The sequence below is a fragment of the Argopecten irradians genome, chromosome 1 (assembly GCF_041381155.1).
Source record: "Argopecten irradians isolate NY chromosome 1, Ai_NY, whole genome shotgun sequence".
NCBI classification, from domain to species: domain Eukaryota; kingdom Metazoa; phylum Mollusca; class Bivalvia; order Pectinida; family Pectinidae; genus Argopecten; species Argopecten irradians.
In genome coordinates this window covers 25,786,163-25,814,117 of record NC_091134.1, presented here as the reverse complement: position 1 = coordinate 25,814,117, position 27,955 = coordinate 25,786,163, and the positions used below count along the sequence as shown (strand labels likewise).

Sequence of the window (27,955 nt, the reverse complement as noted above, 5' to 3'; positions counted from 1 at the left end):
ATAGTGCCCCTGGTCACACTTGAAAACGGGTCACAAATGAAAATGCCACACCGCCATGCATTAGAAATTGAAGTGCCGTCAAACTTTGCTTAAAGTAGAAGTACCGCCATTCATTGCCCAAAGTGGAAGTGCAGACATGCATTGCTCAAAGTGGAAGTTGAGTCTCGCAGGATAGTCTGGATAGGAATCCATGCTGCGAGTCAGACGGAATTGAATTGTTGTCAATGTGGTCCATCCAGTGGTTTCTTACATGAAATCGATGTTTGTGATACATGTTACGGCCTATAGTATGATGTTCAGCGTGTCCTGACCTTCTCGCATCTCGTCAATTATCTGGGATGGTGCTGCTGTCCTGAGACGTCTAGTAAAGTCCGGAACGGGACTAATCGACCTAGTTTTAAAGCAGTTAGGGAACTCCATTTTTTCACATAACATGGTTAAGGACTGCGCCATTTATTTGGTATCTCTATCATATTTAGTGGATATAAGCTGCTGCTGATTTCTTGTCCCACCTACAAACTTTGTTGCATAAACCGCATGGTTATCTGGTGGGACCGAGGCAGCTCTCACATCCCAGCTATAATGAGTAGCATACAAAGCTATTGAGTGTTCGTGATTGGTATGTGAAATATTATACATTCCATATTTTCCTAGTATAAAGTGTGTTACTGTCAATGTTAGGAGCGCCTTGTTTGCACAACATTATCACTTAAAACCAACTTTGATCGCAAAACGCCTGATGTAAAATATACCATGCCGATGCTTGACATCATGAGGAGTCATTATTGAGATAGTCATCGTGAATACAAATATTAATGTGGAAAGCGCCTTGAACGCAATGTGATGTTTTTAAATAAACTTTTATGAAGTCTTTTATAGCTCTATAAGGAGCTATTGCAAAATTCCGTGATCTTTTGATGTAATCATGTTCTAGTCACTATTTCTACCCACCGATGAAGTGTTTCTATACTAAAGTTATTCATTATTGGCTACGTGATAACCTGCAATAACTTTTTACTGCCTACTTGATATAGCCAGCTGATAACAATCTATGTATGGGGTCGATAACGTGGAATTCACAGGGGAATCATTGAGATTTGTGTTATCATTGTACAACCTATCAATCATTTGTCATGTGTTTATTCTTCCGGGTTGTGGCTAAAAAGGTAGGTTATAGTTACATGTTCAATCTCGAGGTTCACAACTGCCCTTCGGACCACACGTAACAAGACGTAACCAAGAACGCGTCCTATCTAGAGAGCTCCAAAGTAGACATCACACTAAAGACACACAAAGAGTTATTCCAGAACTAGCGATGGACTGTGAGTATAAGAATGACACTTTTTCACGACCTTCTTTATTTCAACGTTGTAAAGATGTATAGTCATATGCATGCATATTGCAATTTAATTCATGGTATAGTATTTATTTATGCGATCGACCAAACAAAAAATAAGTAAATAAAAATAAATAAATAAAAAAAGATAAATAAACAAAACTGCGAATAATTTTTCTGACTGTAAACCACGGATTGAAATTAATACAAGACGTCTGGCAAATAATGCGACAAATCGTTTAGCATAATAATGTTAACAGATCTAGTATATTCCTACAATATATATAATAATATATCACTATCATATCACATGACCCATGCACATTAATGAAGGACCGATTGATTTTATGGAGAAAATAGTTAAAGCAGTCCATGAAGTCAACACGTAGGAACCGTAGAACTCACGGTCATGTAATTTTATCGACAGATATTATAACACTATACAACACTATGGGAAGTGACATCTGATAACTTAGTGTTTTGTAATATGCTTTATAGATATGGTTGTTATCAAAATCTAAGTGAGACGTGGCCCGGATTTGACATAGATATTTGTTGTTGTTTATCATGATAATATAAAAAGCGAAAATTTTCAGCTTCATAATTATCTGATTATGATATCCTAGTGCGTTTATGAATTCTTTTATGATCAGTTTTCCTTTAAATGTACACGTTTCCTTTTTTTATGAAGTTTCTTGTTTTAGTTTCCCCCTTGGCGTATCAAGAATTAAAACTTCAGTCATTTCGCTGAGAAGGCTAGGCTCTGTAACAGGTCTTGTGTTCGAGATGTAGAACTTTGTAGTATTATTTTATGCTCGGTGTCATGTCACTTCAATTCCGATATCTTTTTTGATAAGATAGGCTTATATGATCTCTTCTGTTTGATCAGATACTCGTACATGACGGACCTGTTATAGATTTCCGTTTATTTTTTATTAATGAAGTATTCCTATTTATTGATTTGCTAAAGCACCTGCGTTTTGTAATAAGTTTTGTAATTTACAGATTTATCCAAGCACGTTTCAGATTTTGGAATTAAATAAACGCATTGGTTTTCAGAAGGAATATTACCAGCCAACGACAGGTCTATCAATTTAATAGTATACTGTCTATGCCTCCGTTGTAGAAAAAATCAAAGCAAAAAACTCAAACATTCAATAATGTCAATAGGTTTTTTCATTGATTTCTTGTGAAGAAAATAACACAAGAAAAAAGGAAAAAGCATGAAATTTAAACACATGCATTTATGAATTGACATGCATAGAAAAATGACAAGAATAGCTGTAAAAATGAAACCACAGAGTGGTTTAAATTCGAAAATGTAAAATAGAACAAGTTCCTTGCCACGGCAATAGGAACATATCACAATGCAACTCCAGAAGTGGCCATAGCTCCATAAGTGGCCATAGCACCACATGAGCACATGGCACGCATTACGATTCTCTGGCCTTTCATCAGTGCGTCTGTACTTAGTATGTCATTGCCCTTTTCCAATGTGAACACAATTGAAATTGAATCAATTGCAAGGAAATACAAAAAAATGTGATAAATTCAAGTGATACAACATGTTTTGCAGCTGTTGCATAAAGAACTATTTTTCTTAATATGACTGACAATACGATCCCGACAATGAAGCGTCATTAATTTTAGTGACGCTTGCTTTTATTTAATTTTTGTAACTTTTAGAGCCTGCATGTCGTTGCGCTTTTTCTTAATCATATTGACATGGTACATTATATTTACCGTATGTGATACAAAGCTCGTAACAGTGTATAATTAAGACAGCTATATGCATGTATTTATCTATTGATTTTATTGGCATTTCATTGGTATTTTTAGATGTTTTAGATGATAACGTCCCATTAGTTGATTTATTGGTTACTCTAATCCGTGCATGCTTATCAGGAACTTACTCACACATTGAAATTCCGATTGTGTTGGATTATTTGGAACAAGGCCAAAGTATGCAGTAAATGTTTTATAACAAATTTATAATCGAGATGATTTTATGGTGTAGTAATAACGAAATTGAAATAATTTACTACTATACGTCTTTTATGATTATTGTTGGTGTTCTTAATAAACCACCCTATTCAGATGATACGTGATACTTTGGATAAATTATACAATAACAGACAATATAGATCTCTGGGTTCAATATTTAACATATTAAATAGTAGTTGTTACATAGATAACCAGCACCTTTATTATATTTGATATTTATTATATATAAACTCATATTGAAGTATTACATCAATACCCTGCCTGTTGTCAGTATAATGTGACAGCCTAAGATGTGCTCGGTTGGTGTCTTCGGTGGAATGATTCAGTGAGCTAGCACTTTAAAAGGGCAAGAGGTACATAATTACAAGGAGACAGCACTTATATACCAGAGCCTTCCATATATGAAGACAACCACATACCTTAACACATTGCACACCTAGGACGCCGTCCTTAAATGACCCTGTTGTTACTAGGACATAAATCCTATGAACCAAACCAAACCAAAGTATGACGCAACTACAGCACTACTCTATCTTGGTATCAATACAGGATATCTTATACAAACCCTCCTCCGTCCTCCAAGACCTTTCTACGTGTAATCTTATCAAATCTTCGGTTTAAATCAATAACCTACCTTCACAGAGATATGAGCGACAGGATTTATCTCAGGCTTTCTTTACAGGATCAATTTTTTTATTGCTATTGACTTATGATAAAACAGTTATGTCATTGTTGTTCTAAATAGCATTATAAATATGCCTGTTTATAACCTCTACCGATATATTACCATACGTAATGACACTTGATCCACCAGTGGTAGTGGCACGACAGAACTCCTAGAGAGAAGATTATGACATACCTGTACTGACACCTGTATTGAACCACTTAACATAGTATCATGTTTCTCACGTTATATTGGATGCAGATGATGCAGATATTTGATTTATCATAAGGAATCCTGATCATCAAACGATACATATTTGTTATCACATTAACGCTACAACTTTTAGTCACAGTAAAGAGGCAGATATTTTGGGGATAGTTTTAGATACTTACCGTTCGTCAGGGATTTTCCTCTTGAAGACCTTGCTATGGCCCATCAATAAAACCAATTACATTGTACCAGCAGTCCTTAAACAAGTTTAATCCAAAAACAAAACCCCATGGTATTCTAGACGCACATACAGTTACATCACGAACGGAACCTTGTACAAGTGAGTTGTAGTACATTGTATCTACAGAATACATGACAAGATCGTTTGAGGTTTGATTCAGAAAACAATTTGTTAAACTATGTAATGTTTGATTCAGAAAACAATTTGTTAAACTATGTAATGTCCATACCTAACGAAAATATTCATAATTATAATGTCTCGGTATCATGGATTAGAGAAATATTGCAAGAGGTATTTTGGTAAAAACATTTGCACGTAATTAAGAACCCTTAAATATATAATTTGTGTGCAAAGCTAACTTCTGGCACACGGAGAAACAATTCAATACCAGCTAGCAGCTCCGATACCCGAATGGGATTTAAAACGATTTCGGCGTGGATGGCTAATATTGGAATAATTCGATCACTATCGTCCTACTGACCTAACTAAACAAGTTAACTAAACAGTTTCAACCTTCATTTTAAATAGATGTCAATTATTGATTTAAAATCAAGTTGAAATGTATTACGTGCAACTTGTAATAACAAAATACTTTAGATGCCTTGTTGATCCTCTAGCCCCTTTTCCATTACAGACACCTTTATGTGAATCATAGTTTAAAGTTCGAACGCCTTGTACTGTTTTGTAAAATTGTAAATCTCTTATAAGCAACAAGGAACTATCATAAATATTTTGTACTTTATCGTGCGCTGATATCTCCAGATACTCATAACGACAAGTCCTTTGCAGTGTAGCAACGATGGATTTTATTTGTTTTGTGAATGGTTCGTGTTTGAATTATTATTCTTTAAGAAAATAAATTTATTGAACAATGTTTCGGAACAAATTTGTGATACACATTACAAGTTTTAAAAGTCAATTTTAGGCTTACTATTGCTTTGACGGTAGAAGATAACATATCACAATAACAAATCTAAATATACCATGTATGTATTTCCAACCACAAAGAACGTTATATAAGGTTACGCTAATTTGGATTGGCTACTAAGCAAACACTTTAATATTGATTCATGGTTCTGGACCCTGGTATTCAAGAAATGTTAATTGTTTGTCTAACTGCCACCATTCATATAATGGTAATATCGGGTGAAGACGAACAAAACATTATTGAATCATTAAAAACATAAAACGCCGACGATATATATGTTTCCTGTTATTAATCAGCATAATGGAATTATGTGTTGTTATATTATAGGTTCATTGTTTGACAATGGAATACTACCTTTTTCTATAGCCTTATAGCCGGTTATTTTCGCAGGGATAATTGTCTCGATTTCGCGGGACATTGCTTTGATCACGAAAATGTAAACCGCGAAATATCAATTAACGTTTGAATCATATATACCCAGTCAGATCGCGAACATTTAACACCGCTAAAATATCATTTTCCCGTTTGACCAAATCGCGATAATTTTGATCGCAACAATAACCAGCTATCAGATATCCTTTGAATTGTCAGAGAAACCGGATACAATATCAAAGCATTGGAATGATATTACTTGGAAAACAAAATGCCGAGTTAATGTAGGATCGATGGGGTCCAACATAAATTATATTGCATATATTGGATATTTTATATCTATCTTAATCATGTGTAAGAAGAGCTGTTAAGTTCAACATGAAATAAAGTTGAAATAAGGTCTGATTACAGTTATGGTTTCCATGGTGAAGGAAATCCTGAGAGTACTGAAAACCCCCACTGACGATTAAACAATACACTGTATTACGAACCCCCAGACTACACTAGATTTTCATATTTGTTTGAAAGTTGTGATGGCTCAGCTACAAGTTTGAAAACATTTGAGAATTGATTCAGCATTTATTGGAAATAGTAAATACTGTATATGGAATATGGCCTGGTGTTTTTCATGAAACAAAACCCATACGTGTAATACCAAAATATCATTTTAAACATTTAGTGTTCGTTTCCTAAGCACAGATTCCGAATGAAAGTGAACAGACTCCGGGGGTGGAACGTGACCAGACTAGTGGACGGAAAGGCGGGAAGAAAGGACAAAATAAAGAAAAATGCTAACTACATCACGGGATTTAATAAGATAAGTAGTTTTCGTGCAGCCAATCTAAAGTCTATAACGATTTGTATGAAATGTTTACTTATTATTTTAAACAGTGATTACAGCACGAATGGAGAATCGCAGCACGCATGGATATAGTGATACATGCGCATGTGAGTATTGTAACGCTGGATGTCGGTAAGTATTACTTTCTTACTAAGCAAGTCAGGATTCCAGGAGCTAATCAAGAAGGTAAGACCCAATCCCCACCCCTAACCCCTCCCTATACATAGGTGTGTGTGCAGAATGTAGGAATAGGTCAACGTTGTGAATAACATCACATAAAAGAACGCCAATCTTATACTGATTTCTCTGTGTTTAGCTATTACAACTACTGCTGATGCAACAACAGAAATACCATCGACATCCAACCCGACATATGGACCGACGCGCCCTGGGATTGGAGATCGCCCTTCTGTTGGACTTCATGGTATGTTTGTACTTATCGCCTCTTGTAAACATGTATTGTGACGTCATTTATTTGTGAGAGGAACGTCGTTAATTCTTCACTGAACAGGGTCACTTTCCAAATGAAGCAATTATATCATAAGTAAATCAATACCTGCTCACAAATGTAGAAATCTACGTGTTTAACTATTTTAGTAAATAAAATAAATATAAGCAACGGAATGTTATAAAACTTACAGCAAATTTATCAATAGACATTTATTCGGGTTCGATGTTATTATACATAGTTTCAACATCAAATGTTTGATTAATAAAACACGTGTAATATGTAAAACACAGGAACAAATCCGACAAGTTAAAGCAATATATAGACTAGAATGAACTGCGCCTATGATAAACTGATGTTAGTATATCCATAGATGTAAATCTGAATCCCAGTCAAAACAATAGAATGATAATGTCGTGGGACTTGAACTTTGTATTCGGGTAATCGACAGATACTCTTTTGATTAATCCATAAGGTATGTGTTGACTATTATCCAAATTTACTGCAACTATTCAAATGAAGCTAATTTCTTCAAAATTACCCACAAAATGTTATGGAATTTATCGGCTCCAATTACCTATTGTTTAGCATCAGTAATTTGTTTTTGCTTTAAAAAAAGTAATTTCACTATGACAAATATAAGCATATGGCAATACAATGTAGTTACTATATTTAAAACTTAATTCGTGGTATCAATCGACTAATCTATTTAGATGACTGCGGCGAGCACTCCAGTACAGCCATTTGTTCTGTGACGCATACCTCCTGTGTCAATACGGGTACAGTGTGGAGATGTGAATGTGTCCGGAAATACGTACAGAACGGCTCAACATGTGTTTCTAGTAAGTGGCTGATGCATTTTATATATATATTTCTTAATCGCATAAATTGTCGAAGGGATTTCTAGTAAGGATATTAGTATGACATTCGGTTGCACATTTGTTTAACGGTGTGTTTTTTTCATTCTTTTTAATCTTGTTGAAAATTTAAGGTAAATATCTGTATTACTGGCGAAATAAAAGTCATTATGAAATCATGAATTGCGCTATTATATATTCACAAAATAAAGTACTTGCGAGATAAAAGTGATTTACAGTATTTGCGAATATTGCGAACATATTCGAGATTAATGTAATAATTAAGTACTCATATATATTAAATATTGATAAAGTATTTAATATGCCAAAAAAAATATATTGTGATGACCTGAATCTAATCAGTAAATTCATCAATGATATAGATTCATATAGTCTTATATTTGCCTCTTTTACGTCATTAAAGCCATTGTAATATTCTGTACCCGTTTTTGTTTTCATATGAAGTAAAAATAAATAAAATCTAAACGTTTTGGTCGTTGGTACAATATGTAACATTTGATTTTGAGAAAAGTTTTGTTTTTTCAGTTCCTCCAAACATACTCGAAACGGAATACGCCTTTGTTATTCAATCAGATGCTCCAAGTAATACAAAAGGTACAGTATTTAAACAACAGTATACACACAGGTCATTATGTATACGTCTTTTGACTTTAAAGCAACTAATAATGATGAATACCATTTTTATTTCATCGATTGAGGTTGAAACTTTGATATTTTCTCATGAGTGCAAAGCACATACTGGTATTCATCAAGAAACAAAGGATGTTTTATTTATTTCATTTGGTTTCGCGCTTCCATTTACATAAGACCATCACTACTAGTTCCGCCAAAGGTTATTCCGCTAATGTATTTAACAGATGAATTTGCCTTTGTGATTATAACGCGATATTTTTAGCATAACGTCATATTTCTACACAAGAATATGACGTCAGTTTTGTGCACCAACTAATGACGTAATAATCAAAATGATATTTTCAAAGCAAAGCACATACTGGTATTCATCAAGAAACAAAGGATGTTTTATTTATTTCATTTGGTTTCGCGCTTCCATTTACATAAGACCATCACTACTAGTTCCGCCAAAGGTTATTCCGCTAATGTATTTTACAGATGAATTTGCCTTTGTGATTATAACGCGATATTTTTAGCATAACGTCATATTTCTACACAAGAATATGACGTCAGTTTTGTGCACCAACTAATGACGTAATAATCAAAATGATATTTTCACTGTCAATGCTGCATTCCGAATGGTCAAAAGCGAGTGAAAATATCGAAAGTGATATTTTCTCTCCAGTGAAAAAATAACTTGCATTTTCACTATATAACCTTCATTGCGAAAAATGTGATAAATGTATCTATTTATTATATGGGTTCATATATCAAGCACATTGAATATCATTTAAGATTTGAATAGAAGATGTCTTTGGATGATATAACTTAAACATTTGTTTACAGTATGCGGGGTTGACGATACATCGGGGCGGTACAACCGGGGGGGAAATGTTCATGTACATTTTTACTTAAAATGTATATGATTTTTTATATCAATTTCACCACGAAAAATCTTCCAGATATGTATAGTATACGCCTGACGTTCTGAATGTTATCTTAAGCTTTTTAAGTCTTTAAAGTGATATATGCCATAACTGGGCGAAAACTTTGACATGTCATTGTGTTCTTCTGTAATCTGTAGAAAACCATAAGATTTTACGAATTTAGCCGTGAAAAACATCCAAAGGCAAAGAAGACAAACATGTATGATGTCTTTTGAACATTAGTATTCTTGATCCGTGAGTATGGAAATTACGACACACATAACTTTTAAAATATAGTATTTGTTTGTATTCCAGTCGGACAAATTCCGCTGATCAACGTAGCCGGAATGGATATACGAAGCACTGTATCTCTGGTACCAGATACCGGTGACTTTCTTGCCACTGTGTCAAATCCATTGTCTGTAGTAACAGTAATGAAAACCGACAACATAGTTTACATCAATCCTGTACGTCTGACTTTGATCGTTTCCTCCATTTTATCTGACGGTTCGACAATAACAGATCATTCTGAAGTGAATATACTTCCTAACATTACGTCTGTGGAAACCAAAGAAATCACGCTAGCCGAAGGAACAAGGCGCGGAAGTTTCTTGACTGAGGTCCCAGGACTCAATAAATACACTAGTCCTAGTGGACTGGTCTATAGACTTATAGGCGAATACAGTGACTACTTCAGTGTGGACGCCAATGGGGACATTTTCTGTACAAAAACCATTTCATTTGTAGACATGGGGAAGACAGGTGTTATATATGCCTTCTTCACAGAATTAGATGTTAGTATGACTATCACGGCTGGTGACACAAGACATGTTGCAAAGCTATTGATTCTGGTTGTGCGAGATGATTTCAGTCGAGAAGTTTCAGAAATCAGTCCAGAAAACACAAATGTGGGGAATTTCCGTCAGGATGCTTCAGTCAATCCGTTTGTTTTAGAGCTCATTGATACTTCTACACAATCTGACTTGTTTAGATACTTTCAGTTCGATACCCAATCAGGTGACTTAAAAAGATCTTCGGGTATTCTTGACTTTTCAAATACCAACAACAGAGAGTTTATATTTGAAATCCGTATAAGTTGGAAACCAGCAACAACCTTTATAAGGATACCAGGTCAAATAACGGTGGTAGATGCCAACAACAAAAAACCTGTATTCGTCGATAAGAATCCCGTTTTTACGGTGATATCAGGGTCACCATCCGGGACATACATAGGTTCTGTAGAAGCTACAGACGAGGATACTGTAGGTACAGTTAGCTATCATATAAAGGATGCTGAGTACGCCAAAGTGTTTGAGATATCCGAGGACAATGGCGTCATCACTGCCATACAGGCTATCACTACATCACATCTTGGAGACAGCGTCACCTTCACCGTAGACGCCAGTGACGGGGTTGCAACAGTAGTGTGCCATATAGTGGTTGATATTCTGAAGCTGAGCAATGAAAACGCTAACCTCAATCTTATCTTCAACGGGACATTGGAAGAAGAGCTTAATCCACCTAATGTTGTTGCCAACGTCTCCGTCCAGAACTATACTAACTTTAAATTCATGACAACGAGGGATAACGAATACTTTAGATTGAATCCAACATCTGTAAGTACACCTTAATACATACAGTGTATCACAATGCATCAAACGCAATGTAATTTCATAGGTATTTTATTATTTTATATTTTAAACATAGAAAAAAGAGGTTTGTGAAATCCGTATAAGTCTCATATAAACTGCAAATGCATGAGAGTTCTCTGTAAGGAAAATTGTGTACGTTATAAATCTGTTCAGCGATTTCATCGAATCTATGAAAGGAAAAGAGTATGATAATATTGAATTGTTTTACATGTATTACAGGGATTAGTGACGTCTAAACAAAAACTCGATAGAGAGAATCTTCCTAGCGTTTTCCGTGATAACAAAGTAACCTTCGGAATCCAAGCCAATTTAGACGATGAGGATTCGTGCACAATCACGGTATGTTAGTTATTTACGTGGAATTACTCTTTCGTGCGTTTTATAAAGGACAGCAAGATCTATATCGCTTATCATCACACAAGAGACATTAAATTTCTAGACTGATTATAGATGAATTATGATACATGTTACGTGTAAATAGTTCAAAATAACTTTGTTGTTTTGTATTTGGCTTCAATATGCACCTTAAACTGAAATCTATTCATATTGAATATAAAATCGCTTTGTTGTCTCTTCATATCACATTGACACCGACTAAAATTCATTACAAAATGTAATGTTCTATAATTAGTACGTAAAGTTACAGGTATATCCATGTTTTCATCTTAATTTTAGGAAAATTTTCAACGTAAACCCTAAATACATTACATAACTACATTATGCTATTCAATGTTTCTATATATCATTGAGTAAGAGTAACTCTACTTACTTTAATTTTATTATTAGATATTGGATACACTTCAGTGAACGTCAATGCCTTAGTAAATCATATGGTCATTGTTGTGACGATGAAAACTATTGTTGTAGATAATGGGCGATCTTACCATCACAGTCACAGATATAAATGATAACCCGCCATGCTTTGATCACGCTGAATCTTGTATAAGCACTTTCAAAGGTAGTGTGATGGAAAACATGACCGTACCTCAGCAAGTCACATTCGTAAGTCAAAGTTCTCCTCAACGGATCCTCAACTCCCATTATCAAATTATTGGGATGTTTAATTTCATTTCTCAATAATGTGGATTTTTTTTTATTCAGCAGCACTCTTTCGATGTATCTCATCTAACTAGTTATATCCAATACAAAATCACTAAATGATTATGAGAGAAATTATTGAAAATAGTCCTATTTACCAATATCTTAAATTTTAAATCACGACAGTTTTGTTACTTTCCATTAAGAATGTTTGGACTTTGTTGGACCTATTCTAGGTTTTGGTTAAGGTTGTTTTACATTATTAATGGATTTGACATCACGGGTGAATTTTAAAGGGACGATACAATGATATGGTATCCCTAACGTCATGTACGAGTCTGTATGGTACATTGTTATTTTAAGTCATAACCAACTTTCGTTTTCACAGTCTGATGCTGGAGTAATAAAAGTGTCCGACAAAGACGAGATAGATCATGGTCATCTGACAGTGACACTAGAACCCAGAGGTATCTTTAATCTAAAGATTGTTAACGATGTTGTGACGATTTCCGCTGAAAAAGTCCTTGACCGAGAGCAAACAAATGAATATAGAATAAGTCTCCATGTGCGAGATACTGGTGACCAAAACGCCACTGCTACTCTGTCAATCATAGTCCAGGACACAAATGATAATCCTCCGGTGTTCACAAAAGATTTTTACGAATACAGCATAAAGGAGGACACACACCACGGAACAGAGGTTGGGAAGGTCAAAGCTACAGACTTGGACATTGGTCAAAACGCGGAGATTCGCTATTCGGTATACAGCAGTTATTTTAGCATTGACGAGATCACTGGGATGATAACAACACGAGGACATCTTGATCGAGAATCCATCGCCAGCTTTAATATTACTTTATTAGCCAGAGACAATGGTTACCCACGCCATACGGCAACCGCGACAGTATCGATACTGATTCTAGATGTTAATGACAATAATCCAGTTTTTACACAAAACGAGTACAGATTCAAAGTACCGGAAAACAACTTCTCCAACGTTTCCATTGGCTCAGTCAGTGCATCCGACCAGGATACCGGGAATAACAGCGCAATCATATTTAGTATTTTCCCTAAATTTCCAGCGTTTAATGTAAACAAAAATGGAGAAATATTCTCCAATAATAGTCTAGACCACGAGGAAACCCCGAAAATAGAGTTTACTGTTACAGCTACAGATAATGGCAATCCCAGCAGAAGCTCTACAACTCATGTTGTGATTGAAGTAGAAGATGTAAACGACAATCCACCTCGATTTAAAAGTAATGTTACGATGGTGAACGTTACTGCAAACGATTTTAATTCTCCAAAACTCGTTGCATTGTTAGAAGTGACAGATAAGGATACTGGGGATAACGGGCAATTCAATCTCTTCTTATGTCAGGAATACAAGAGGTACTTCACGATCACTGATGCTGGCGCGGTCTCAACAACTCAACAAACACCAGAACATCTTCATGATGTATGTGAAGTGAAAGCCACAGATAAAGGAAACCCACCTATGTCGTCACATGCGTTTATCCAGTTCTACCTCGACACCACAGGAGGTGACACAGGAGTGACATTTAACAGCAGTAACTTCATCTTAACAGTTCCGGAAGTGCATGATGATAGTACAACGATCGGCAAACTTTGGATTAAGAATAATAAGACATCAAATTTAAGTTTTACATTAATCAGCTCAGTTGATGGGCAAATTGCTGACAATACTCTAATGACTTCAAATGCATCATTTCATCTTGATCGTCGAAGCGGAGAAGTCATGAAGAGTGGGATCCTTGACAGAGAGGCCAAGGATTTATACACATTTCTAGCGTCCGTTCAAGAAAACAACGATGAGGATTTAACACTGGTATGTAAAATACAATGTTTATCGATTCATGAATGACATGCACGGAATACCCTATTTAGGTTTTATTGTTATGATTAGATACATAATTCATTTCTTAATAATTAAATTGAATATCCTTCCACTAAAGTATCTATTCCTTACCGACAATGCAGGTTACTATCCACGTTGAAGATGTGAACGAGCCCCCAAAATTCGTGACCAGACTGAAACAGTTCGACGTTAACGAAGACGTACTAAACCACATGATTTCAAGAACAGGATCGAAAATGGCGGAGGATGATGACCTCGGCGATAATGGCACATTGGTGTTCACTATAACGAACCAGGAACCGAAACAAGGTAAGGACATTAAACGTCATTTACCAACAAATGAATAATTGTTTTGTGTAGATTATAAGATATACTCGCAATAATATTATCGATAGTTATTTTGTATCATATGTTTCGAGGTATCCTTGAAAAGCCTTTGACACACATCAATATTCAAAGATTAACGCTCAATTATGATTTCCATTAACCTTAATAATAGACATTCCAAAATATTTTGTTCGTGGGATGGCACAGGATGTCAGTATTTTGTTAATGCGGTGATATTGTTTTTATGGGTGAAGTCGCACTTAAAGCATAATTGAATGTTACAGGTCGGAACATCGAGGTATTATAGACAAAAATAAAGATTTTCAAGATAGTAACATTAATTTTAATGTTGCTAAATAAAGAATACGGCTGATTCATGTTTAAACTGACAAACCAATTCATCATTTATGTCAATACATATCATACGTATTTATATTACCGCGTTAACCTCATTTAATTTAGATTGTATTTTGTATGACATTCATGTTGTAGGTGACGAGTTAAATTTTGAGGTGAACGTAACCAACGGTTATATATCAGTGGTGCGCGCTCTAGACTACGAGACCGCGAAACAATACAACATCACAATGGAGGTAAAACAATGGGATAAACTTGCTCGGTTCCGATGGTTGCGTGGAACACCTGACTTGTCTGTTATCTGTGTTATTTTCGATGACTATAACTATTTGATTACTATATCTTTAAGTGCTCGACGGTTGAAGATAAATAGAAAACACTTTCTCTTCATGAATCTATTATGATGATATTCTTCTTTTGTGTATAAGCTTACATTGAACATTTTATATTTCTTTTGACATGTGATTTCTTCATATATTTTTTGTCTTTCTTTTTTCTCAATCATATAAGAAAATATTTATTAATATGTTTTTTGTCCTTTTTTTACCTCACTTATGTAAGAAAATATTACTGATATTTGCTTATCAATATGGTGTATATTGTTTTTTAAATATTTTATTTTTGTCCGTGATATTCAATATTACTGCATATACATATGTCGTTATAATTTTGGTTTGCTAAATGAATGGGGTTAGTTCGTTTGCTTGTTTGTTTGATTAATTAACGTCCTATTACCAGCTATGGTCATGTGAGGACGGCCTCCCATGTATGCGGTGTGTTGCGTGTATGTTGTGCGAGGTGCGTGTTTCGGGAGACTGAGGTATATTCGTTTTGTGTCTTCTTGTATAGTGGAACTGTTGCCCTTTTTATAGTGATATATCACTGAAGCATGCCGAAGAAGACACCAAGCAACACACCAAACCCGGTCACATTATACTGACAAATTTATATATATTTATACTGGCAAACCAGTCGTCCCACTCCCGTTATGCTGAGCGCTAGGCAGGAGCAAAAACTACCACTTTTATAGACTTTGGTGTGTTTCGGCCAGAACCCAGAGCCTTCCTCACAGGGGCGAGCGCTCAACCAAAGGCCAAAAGTGAGGTGATGTCAAAGGAGACTCTAGGAAGAACAAAGTAATTTAGGGAGAAAGAAAAGATAAGATCCTAAATTTATTCGCCTTTTACGATCATGCAATAGGGGCAGCAGGTACAATTCTTACGCCCTACCTGCAGGGCCAAAATGGGGTTAGTGTGGTTTGGAATGTCTGTCACTCAGCTGAAGGATGGTTGCTTATTTTGCTCAGTTGATAGAGCGGTTTGTTTCTGTTCATTGACAGGTGTTTTCCTTTTGCTGAATCGATTATAAAAAAAATATTTTTTACTTTAAAGGTGCGGGATAAAGGACGTCCACCACTGAGAACAACACGAACATTTGAAGTTTTAGTTAACGATGTCAATGACAACCCCCCTACATTCGTTAACGCAAGCGGTGGTGATGAGGCCTGTTTATATAACGTCGATGTGTTTGAGAATGTTACTGTAGATAGTGTTGTACGTATGAAAAAATGTTATGTAATTAGATACCATTCTACTTGATCTTCTTTACAAGAGTCGAAAGGTTGTTTGATTCCGTTACTGTTTACTAATATGATGGTCAAAAGTAGCAGTTGTAACAGATTTGAACCCAAAAGCTTACCAGGTTACAATTGTCTGGTTAAAATGGACCTTGCTCTTTTGACCTAGAGGCAGATAGCAAGTATAAAGGCTAGTTATAAAATGTCGAAAAGCTTAACCATTTAGTGCTTGAAGGCCAGATTGCAATCACTTTGTCTAGAAATTGGATTTTTCATAATCTCATCGTCAAGATTGATCGGAATTTTCTGTATTATGCATAGTATTAGAAGAGATCTAGACATAAGATTTTTCACATCTTGTAATCATAGCATAGATAAGATAGTAGTGGGACGTGTTTGCCTGTTTAACTTGCTATTGATTAATTATTTTGTTCGTCGTGCGATTCCTTTGTTTCTACTTTAGTTCCACATCCTTTTGATCTAGGTATTTGACTTTGAAATAGAAGATAAGGATGGGAAAACGAACTTCAGAGTGAGTCGTCTGGGTATACTCAACACAGATGCTTGTCCACTGAAGCCAGGTATAGTTAACACGTAAATCATATCCAATATTTGAAACAAGAAAAAAAGTAAAAACTTTACGGTATTAGAATGCCTAAATGATCTAGCTCTGATTTCGTTACAATAGAAAAATAAGAGAATATTGATTTTAAGTTTCATACTAAGGTAAATTTGTCTACATACGTTGTTTTTAACATCAATTCTTCGTCGCAGTATATTTGTAATAGTGTTCAGAATTGAAAGGTAGATTAATACAAATGAAGCAACATCTAATTTTATAGCATCATATCATTAATAACATTGAATGAAAAACTTTATGCACAATTTTTTTCTCTCTTGAAATATCAAGTTCTTTCGACCTTTTTTATTGGTCATGTGTCATCAGCTCAACAAGAACACCGGGAGTAAATCGAACGAAGTGCAATATGAATCGAACGAAGTGCAATATATACATTCTAACGCGCTACATGGAATATGCCTGTATCCAATAGCTTTTATATCACTTTAAACGCAATCAAAACGCCGTTCAATTCCTATATAAATTATCAAACTGTAGTGTATATAAAACCGTTTTAACGAGATTATTTGTTATGAAATACGTATATTGTTTTGTTTCTAGCATCCGATACTTATGGATATCCCACCATGAGTGTTTTGAGTAAAGAACTTCTCGATTACGAGTCGCAGCAAGAATATGACTGTCTGATGACGGTGGCGAATAAAGAGCCCAAATATTCTAGCAACTGTTCAGTACACCTATTTGTCAAGGATGTAAACGACAACCACCCACAAACTCACGGCCCCTACGTTGTCAACGTCACCAATGGGAAGGTCGGCGATATCGTGCTCCAGATAAACGCGACAGATGCGGACACTGATGAAAATGCACGGCTTTCGTACGGATTTGCTAATAAGACAGGTACTAAAATATATATAGATATGTTAGGTATCTATGTGTTTATGTATGTATGTCTATGCATTAATGTATGTTTTAATTGTTATGAAAATAACTCATTCATTTATTTGATAGGCCATTCATCTACAATGATTAAAAAGATATTACAAATTCCATAATACAATCATAAAATAATAAAAGTACAGCACGATAATGGAAATCTGCTTTTCCTTTCTGAATTACTGTAACTGGATGTTTTGTTTGGAATAATTTCAGAGTCGACAACTTTTTTTGGAATACGTGAAGATACCGGAGAATTAACCATTACCAAGGACCTGTTCCAATTTACGTTAGCCCAGGCAGTTCTTGAAGTGAACGTATCCGACAGCGGTTTACCTCCATTGACAAATATCACCTCGGTATGCAAACATAAGTAACGATATCTTTGATGATTCAGACGTAGGAATTTCATTGTTTTCTTCGGGACACTGTCGCAATCTCGCTATAGTAAAATATGACGTGACCAGAATCACCTTATATCACGTAGTAACAAGCTCCAAACTCTATATAACAGATATGTATCTGTAAAAAGAGGATACAATTACAACTGAAGATTATGAAATTGATATTGCCTTTCAAATAATAACATACACTGTAATTACAAAATGGTTATTCCACTTTTGAAATGAACACTTGATTGTTGGAAAAAGGAATATATTCGTCTAGTTTTTAAACTTTGACTTGCATTGATTGTGTAAGAATGTCAATGTATCAAGTCTGGAATCAGTATGGAGGCATAAGTATGTTTTGATACAGTTAGGGAACTTAAGGGGTGCTTTACGACACATACATGGCTTTCAAGAGTTTTATTAGTTTAACGTCTTATCAACAGCCAGGGTCATACAAAACAGTTCGTCCGTAAATGATCTTCGTTAATGATAGGAACGTTCTTTATCCCATATGTATCACTATATTTATACTTCTCAGGTAACCATCAATATTATCAGCAATAACACACAGCCATGGTTCCAAGGGGACGGTGAGTGTAGCGGTACACAAGTCCCATACCCGAAATATCAGCATGATATAGTAGAGGTCTTCGGGGAGATCAATGGTAAGTATGACGAACTGTAATACAAATATATAATTCATTGTACATTATACTAGTATGGATCATAATGTATTTATATCAACATACATTATACTTGTATGAATTTTAACGATAGTTTTGAACTTACTTCTGAAGATCAGAAGAATGAACCCTGTTGAAATTTCTTTGTCTTAAAGAATTAGTTATCAGATTTATATTGTTTTCTGTTTTCGTTTAATGAATGAAAGATTAAGAGGCAATCTTTTTGAGAATGCATTGATATATTCATATGCATGTGTATTTACATACTTCAAATTTGCTCGTTGAGAAAGATGAATACGTTTATATGTACGATTGCTTATATTAACCATATGAACGATAAGGATGTACTTTTCCAGATGAGAGAACTATAGATAATGAGCTGCTAGCTATCACAGCATGTGATAAAGAAGACGGGGACTTTGTGACATGTAACTGCTCATATGAGATCGTCGGGGGTAATACCGGGCGTAAGTACTTGGTAAAATGACTGATTAAATCAAATGGAAGACCTTTAAGTCATACCGATAGTTTGTTAATAAAACAATTGATTCGACTTAACGGCATCGAAGGACAACAGAGTAAAGGAGGAGTGCCAATTTTGGCCTCTCAGGGATACAAATGAAAGTTAAAGAACACTTACGAAAAAACGTGGTGACAAAGCGACACTTTTTGCTTCATATTCTTTGTTTATATAATTGTCGATAATACAACGTTTCAATACATTTAAGCTGTAACTTATCAAGTTAAAACTATCAAAAGATTTTTGAAATGACATTTCTCTAAGAATAAAATAATTTTATGTAGCTTATATAATTTTGTTTTCAGATTATTTTGAAATCGACGTGAATACTGGTATGATTCAACAGATAAGACCAGTTGATAGAGAGAAGAATCCTTACTTTGAGCTGGAAATAACCGCCACAGACCACGGCGAACCCGCGCGACAATCCCGGAATACGGCACTTCTAAATATAACGGTTAAGGACCTGGACGATAACTGGCCTTCGTTTAATCAAACCCTATTTGCATTCCGAGTATCAAATGTAAGACATTTTCAATTATGTGAATGTATCTCATCTGATTAGTAGACACTGTTTTTATATCATCCTCCGCGCAATATTAAATATCATTTTTCCATATTTATTCATTAAAAATGTATTTATGTATGAACATTGCGTTGAAATAAATCTACTCATGACAAGTATCTCGAATATCAATCTATTTAAAGTACATGTTAAATGTCTTTCTCAGAATTATTTCAAACCAATTCCCTGCTGAAAGTAACTGTACAAAACCGGTTTACTCACAAAACTCATACTAGTTAAGAAATGAATGTTTATAGAAAAACAAAATACGAGCGCAAATAAGTAGGAGCCCGTCGTTAAGACTATTTACATTATGCTTTTAATGAACATTTATGATTATTTTCACGACGAAATATCTTTAGCATTTAGTTCAATCGTTTGAACAATAACAACTAATACACGGTTGCTAATAAATAATAACTTATTTGCATTTCTTGAAATTTCAATGATCAGTTTAGGAATAATTAAAAGAAATACAAACATATTTAAACAAAAAATGCCTACGGTCAAATGAAAAAAAAACACCAATAAATACGTAAAATATATGTTCAAAGGTTGATTATCTACGAATTACGTATTTTGACTTGTTACTTCTTCTATCAATCATTATACTAATGTACAATGTATGTATGCTATACCACAGAATCGCGCTATCGGAGATGATGTGGGGTATGTCAGAGCTATAGATCCAGATTTCGGAGTAAATGGTAGTGCGACCTACAGTGTGATGCAAGATGACAGTTCATTTACCTATAATGAAACATCTGGATATTTCCAAGTCTCGGAACCTCTAACAAACCTCACCGGCGAGTCGTTTGATGTAAGTAGATACCTGAACATTACATGTATAACAATTAAGGTTTTCTGTCATAAGATCACAAAACCTAAATGTATCCTGACGTCTAGGCTTTATCTAATATAACAATGCTCATAGCCAACAGAAAATTGATAGTTGTTAAAATGGCCATACTAGTTAATGATATAAGGGGTGACATAACGAGCCCCGGTTAGTATACTCAGGTATATATCGATGATACACTGACACATTGCCTTTAATTTTATAACGGCTATTATGTCCCACGTTCTGAAATGAAAACCTGTACGTAGAATGTCGCTTCGGGGTCATAACACATCAACGTTTATAAGTTTTTTTTAACAAACTAATAATGCCGTTACTGTTATTGTGTCATTTGTAATTACAGTCTGTAATTAAGACAACTTAAAAGACTGATTTAGATTGATGATTTTGAGACAGGGTTTTTTAGTATGGAAGTGGAGCCTTATTATTGAGAACTAACTCAATAATAATTGTATTTTACACACAGCGCAGATAAATTTTGTTTTATTACCATAGATTGCATTGTCAGCTGTAGGAGTAACGACAACAAACTTCCGAAATTTCACTTTTGTAAAATTCACTGTCTACTTCGACGATCCTAATAAACAGGCGCCGGAATTTAATCGAAGTAAGTACAAAAACATTGTAGGTATGAAAATACGATTAACGGTATTTGAATATAAATGCTTTTGAGGTACAAGTCGTCAATCTATAATAACAATATAATGTACCATATTATTGAAATGTTAAAATGTAGAAAATTTTATAATATATTATACTAATTTATAACTAAATTGTTATAATTTATAACATAGACACGAATGTACCATAATATGGAAATGTTAAAATTTAGAATATTGGCTTTATGTACAAATTTAGAAAATGGATACCCATAAATACACAGTAGTTATACATGTAGCCTTAGACATCAGGTTGCAGTGACCAGACGGTTATTTAACAGAACAGATACAGGATTATGTATATACATTATAGCTATAGGAATCATTTTATAATAACTGTCAGGATACACATCCTTGGTAAGTAATTTGACCATTTCTTGTCACGGACAATCTTCTACTTAAGGAATAGTGTTATTCTTAGTTACATCGAAACCCGACGACTAATTTTACAATTACTAACTTAAATAATTGGTCAAATTCCGCGTACTATGACTTATGGAACTAAGAGGTGACGATGCAAGGAAGATATCATGCAACTGAAATTGAAAACACATTGTAATACACTGAAGAATAACTTTTCAAAAATTGTCTGGCGTTGGTGATACTCCCATCATTGATGTCTTTGATTATGGGTCATATTTACTCCGGTATTATGAATAATTTATCATTCGATTCCTCCTCATTTAATTGTTTCCGTCATAGGTTGATGTGGAAAAATTTACCAATCGAAGTTAACGATTTAATAATCAAAACATTACGACGCAGAATAGTTGGATTTTAATTTGTTTCAAACATGTGTGACACAAACACTTGGTAATAAGATGTTAGAAGCTATAATCGAAGAATTTTTATAATACGGTTCATCAGTTGTTCAAACACGATCATGAACAAACCGTATGCAATTGTACATGTGCTGACCGGTCCTAATGCATGATTATTTAAGATCAAGGATATTAACTTCCCTCTTCCGTACGAATCCATTGAAACCGCCTCACTCACAGGCCTGTCCCCTGTCCGAGACACACGATTTAGAATATTCCATGTATTAAATGTTTTAGACCAGCTAAACGAAGTACAATTAAAAATTAAACAAACTTGGACACTGAAGTATAAATGAACAAATAACACATGTTATTACGAGCTTTTTCATTGGTTGCTTGTGATGCAGCTTGTGGAAGAGGCTCAACTGCGGTAATCTAGCAGGTGGTGAAGTGCCGGCACTTTAATTTGGCCGTGAGATGGCCAAGACTTCCAGGGATTTTATCGTAATGAATACCCTTGGCTAGCAAAGTTGGCTTCAGTTTAGCACTATAAAGGACAAAAGTTTCTATAGAGACCCTACACTAATACAACGCATTCTCTCAACACACACAAAATATTGCACACGTGAAAGGCCGTCATTTAATTGTCCTAGCTGTTAACAGGACATTGAATTTAATATGATCAACAAACCAAGCAACCAAACTGTATGTTTTAAATATTTATTTATTTTTTATATATTTTATGAGTACGCTCGCTGAATTGCATTCAGCATGGACTATTTTACAGTTTCTCAATAACATATTCTTTATGTGCAAATATCTTTAAATGTTGATGTCATGATGTCGATGCTTTCTAGCAAAACTTAACAAAACATCTTTAATTCATGCAACAAAACTTTGTAATAAGGTCCATATGGTGCAATACCGCCTTGCTAGAATTAAACATTGACCGAGGGCGTAGTCCTCTATTGTATTTTTTGTATGCACACTTTTAAGGGCCGATTAATTCAAATGAATCAAATACAGAACTTTTATAGAACTGGTTTGATATCCAACCATATTAGATATGTTCCTGATTTTTTTCCTACTCTACACCATACTTGATAAAAAAGTTCGTCTATAAAATTCCTTACTTTACATAGATATGGTTTTTAGAATATATTCAACAATTACTTTGCTTTATTGCAGGTATCTTTAAAGGCACGTTTCCTTATAGTGCCAAAAAAGGCCGACATATCGGGACATACATAGCTGTGGACAACGACACTGGGATATATGGTGATGTAACATACCACTTAGAGAACAACTTCTGGGTATGTCATTCAATTGATATTACCTTGATTAATCTCCAAATGAGGTATTATAAAAGCTATACGAGGATTTTCATGATCGAAAGTATTTAGCATGTTAATAAAAAACGTTGGGTTTACCCATAAATATATTATTTTTCTTAACATTGGTAATTGGTGCAATCATAGTTCGACACTATGCAGCGACAAAATATGGTTGTCTACACAATGATTGCAAAGGTACAAAATATAATGCTCGAATGTTGGTAAATTGTACTTTATATGGATAGACATATGTAATGGAACATTGATCTTTTTGTAGGACACGTTTATAGTTGATGAAAATAGCGGCAGCGTATCCCTTTTGAATGACGTTATCAACGCTATACCCTTTTATATAAAAGCTGTGAATCTCACAATAGTGGCTACAGATGGAGGGAATCCGCCAAAATCAGGGTAGGTGAAGATAGCCCTACATTCAAATCGTAATGCTACGTCATAAGTTAAATGAGATAGTGATGTGGATTTACCGTCAGATACGATACTGTGTTTACGTCTAAAGTTAAGCGGTCTTGGGTATCGACTTATTAGTCGCGCTATGGTATAGTCATGAAACAGGTAGTTTGGCCCTGTTGTTGTTAATCAATCCGGTAAAATTTGTACAGTTGTTGTTTTTCAATGTTAAATGTCAAACCACTAATATTATAGTCATTAAAATATTGCAACAGACCGAAATCCAATTATCAAATATTATTTTGACGTCGTACTATGTGTATTTATATCGTTAGCAATATGCAAATGACAGCTTGAACAAATGTTGGCGCTGTACTTGAATTAGCATTTGTGCGAAAGGCGTTAAAATCAGTACATGTACAGTGTGGGTGTTCTTTAAAATGGCGCGATTGACATTTGACTTGAAAATGTAGTTATATTATGACGATAAGTTCGTGATCTAATATCGCTAGATACATTAAATAATATCATTTGACTTTGATTATATATATATATATTTTGCAACGGTTACGTAATGAATTGTGTGCCGACTAACTCCTTTTAGGAACACTAGCTCATTTTTCCTGGAGAAAATGAATGTATTAAATCGTAACCAACAAAAGATGAGATATTTTATGGTTAAATTTCATATACCACTCGTCCCAAAATAGATAAATGGTAAGCAATCTAAATTACTATTTCTTTACTTTATTGACTTTCGATACATATTTCTACTTTGATATAAAAATAGCATCTTTCATGGTTATCTTTATAGTTAGAATATGTTTCTATCGTTTTGTTTGACAGTTCGTGCATTATCCACTTTGACTTGACGGGTGATGGAAACGTAGAGTGTTCCAATAGACCTGATAGGAATACAGGCAGTAATGAAGAATCACTGTATAAAACTCCTATGTATGCAGTGATAGCGGTCGCTTCCTGTCTGTTACTGCTTCTCGTCATTGGATTTCTAGTTATGTTCTCCAGGTAATATACTATAGATACTAATGTTTTGTTGTATTCAAATTTTTCTTCCACCTTGCATTCTTGATAGATATATTTAATGAGGAATGTAAAGAAAACTCGATTCGTCTGTAAAGTTCTGTTTGAAACACGGTATGTGCGAGTGCGGGCTGTTATGTTAGATACATTATGTATATCATGTATATGACTGTTACAAACCGATGAGACGAAAATGCACTGTAATAAAGAATTGAATTGAAGTTTGACTGTCAATCAGATTGATGTTGATAGGGCGATACTGATTAGTAGTTATTAGGTCAGAGTAAAAATAGTCGTCTTTGAAAACAGCGTCATCAACCTGACATTGAACATGGTGTACCTTCACCAATGGCAAACAAAAAGATCCATTTTGTTGGTAGCGAATATCATTTTGTAAGCTGATAATGTCAATAAGATTAAATATCAAATAGCTTTAGTGTGCGTTGTGCGCAAAGCACGATAAGCGCAAATAGGATAAACGCAAAAATATGATTGGACAATTCATACAAACGATTTGATATCGTGTGGTTTAAAGAGTCAAGAGTTTAAAGGGTTAATGATGACACAGTGGTGTAACATGCTTAAATTATGGAATTATAAGAAAATGATTCTGATTTATTATAAAATGTTTATCATATGATTTATTTTAATCAGTCTTAATTTTTATGTATTCCGCAGAAATCGGAATATCAAAAGTAAATATATAATGTCTAAGAACCGATTGTCAACACTAGAGAATATTCCGTATGGAGAGAAGGAGGACAAATATCAACGGCTCAGTAAGAACGTAAGTCTAGCATGAATCGTTAAAGTGAATAGTCAAAGAAAAGCATCTCTGTAATCCTCGTTAAATGAAAAAAGAATTAAATTAAAGAAAAGCATTCTTAATGCGTTCATTGCTCTTCCAAAAGTGCTTACATAACAAAACGACGATCAAGTTCTGCTTACGTTGTCCAGTTTAGACCATTGAATTTATGAAAAAGCCCCGTGTAAATTTAGCACATTTCGAAAAATAGTTTTTGCCTAACTGTTTGAAAGCAAGGCTGCTAGGAAATTTCAAACGGGTAGCCGAGAGGACATTTTAGGATATGAATTCTCTTTTTCGCATGCAAATTTTATTTGATATATAAATCAAATGATATCGCATGATATATTAACACCATTTTTACCGACTTAAGCGTTCCTAACATAAATATAGCACATTAAAACGATTTTTTTAATCTCCAAACATTTTTTTTTTATTTTTTTTTAAACCAACAGGACATCCCAATTAAAAAACCTCAACTTGAAATTAATTTAGGAAACGTAGAATAAATTGCATAAACACAAGTAAAGATTCGATGACCAGATGTTGAAGATGGGCGAGGCTTAATGAGAACAAAATGTTCATTGTGTTGTGTTTCTCGGTTATCTTTTACAATTTGCTCACTTCTTTACAGAGATCTAGCGGAGAGTACAACAGAGCATTTGATTATAAATTGTAAGTTTTATTGTTTTAAATACATTTTTATTCATTCTTTCTTAAATAATCCCTGTTATTTCTAAAAAACCAATGTAACATTCAAACCTCATCAATGTGACAAATTTTGTTCAACGTTATTTATTCGATCAATTGGTACATTACGGATAAACCCTTGAAATACCGGCTAGTCATAATTGAGCTATATATATATATATATATATATCAGTTGTATTAGTTGAGAATTTGACTTCGAAAAATAGGATCACATTTCTTTAATATTTAGACAGCCTTGGTTTAATTTCTAGGAATATTACAGTAAATGAAAAATCAGATATCAAAATATTACTGATATATTTTATGTTTTCTTCCCTAGCTCATATCCATTTTTCTATGTTCAGTTTTATTATCTTCACTTTATCTCCTATAATTTTCATTCCTGCTTTCAGAGAAGATAAATACAGATACCAAAAGGAGGACTATGACCAGTTAGACGAGTATGACCGTGCTTACGACCCGGAGCCTGATTATGACACGACTGGAATATAGTAATAGCATTAATAACACAATTAAACGTATATAACACAATCAGGAAGATGACGTTGATATTCATTGATTGTTAATATACAGTGAAATGCTACCTTATATAATATATATTACGTTACATTTCTTGGAAACTCTGCAATAGTACACAGTAGTTATTATAATTGTACATATATGTATGTGTTTATTTCGTTTTATTTGACGTCTCGCAGTCTGAAAGTAAATGTTGTTTTGGTATCACGAAGATGGTTTAGATATGAACTAGTTTATATATGAATACAAGATGATATATATGATACGATAATATATATACATATATAAAGGTTCACGTGTATACAGAAAATCCCGATGTTTCATCTAAATCATCTGCTTTGCTCTCTATTCGTAGCTTGATAGGAGTAATTTTCTTTTACTTAATGTGTATAACAGCATTTAGATACATCTTTTCATACCTACTGTTATGGTGAGAAACGAACTGGTCTCTACTGTTAATGGTTGTGTCATTGAACACAAATGCGAATGCCGATATAAATGCAATATGTATAGAAAAATCTGTACATTTCAAAAACATTCAGAAGCTTCCAAATAGATATTTTTGCAAATTTCATTGATAAGTATGACTTTTCATGATATTTCCCTAATAGATCGGTATCTTAGTGTTGAACATGTTTTCATTTTTTTTTGTAAACCATTCCATGTGAAATCAACTTACAGTGTACAATTTTCCATTAGATAACGTTTAACGGCTTTTTCGCCCATTGCCACCCATGGTTCATTATTCTCATATATACAATTGTAAATTTAATTATTTTGAAATAAAAATAAATCATTATTTATCCCCTTATCTTATCATCTATGAATGTATACAAGGAACGATTTAACGATATTTTTGTTTGATTACCTGACAATAACGCATCCAATTCTGTCGG

The 27,955-nt window shown here is 34.2% G+C and overlaps 1 protein-coding gene across 2 annotated transcripts; it reads left to right on the top strand.

The window, feature by feature from the left end:
- Positions 1-1,147: 1,147 nt before the first annotated feature.
- On the top strand, positions 1,148-27,862 carry LOC138321997 (protein dachsous-like). Of its 2 annotated transcripts, none has more exons than XM_069266060.1 (25): positions 1,148-1,322; positions 6,455-7,020; positions 7,758-7,886; positions 8,448-8,516; positions 9,776-11,076; positions 11,332-11,451; positions 11,980-12,114; positions 12,539-13,999; positions 14,152-14,338; positions 14,849-14,949; positions 16,105-16,266; positions 16,774-16,870; positions 17,470-17,769; positions 18,022-18,164; positions 18,733-18,859; positions 19,234-19,344; positions 19,703-19,920; positions 20,606-20,782; positions 21,317-21,428; positions 23,430-23,554; positions 23,853-23,986; positions 24,830-25,009; positions 25,703-25,811; positions 26,464-26,504; positions 26,933-27,862. In XM_069266060.1, exons 5-25 carry the CDS (start codon positions 9,808-9,810, stop codon positions 27,030-27,032), a joined length of 5,409 nt encoding a protein of 1,802 aa, XP_069122161.1. In that variant the 5' UTR covers positions 1,148-1,322; positions 6,455-7,020; positions 7,758-7,886; positions 8,448-8,516; positions 9,776-9,807; the 3' UTR covers positions 27,033-27,862. The 2 variants fall into 2 exon arrangements, with proteins under 2 accessions (XP_069122161.1, XP_069122166.1); XM_069266065.1 differs by having other exon boundaries at positions 6,450-7,020.
- The last annotated feature ends 93 nt before the right edge of the window (positions 27,863-27,955 follow it).

What these genes read in the sequence shown, in the direction of transcription:
- LOC138321997 (XM_069266060.1), top strand. Translation starts at nt 9,808, where the DNA reads ATGGATATACGAAGCACTGTATCTCTGGTACCAGATACCGGTGACTTT. An exon ending in GGGAATCCGCCAAAATCAGG is followed by an intron (nt 23,987 to 24,829) that starts GTAGGTGAAGAT and finishes TTTGTTTGACAG; the next exon opens with TTCGTGCATTATCCACTTTG. An exon ending in AGAGCATTTGATTATAAATT is followed by an intron (nt 26,505 to 26,932) that starts GTAAGTTTTATT and finishes TCCTGCTTTCAG; the next exon opens with AGAAGATAAATACAGATACC.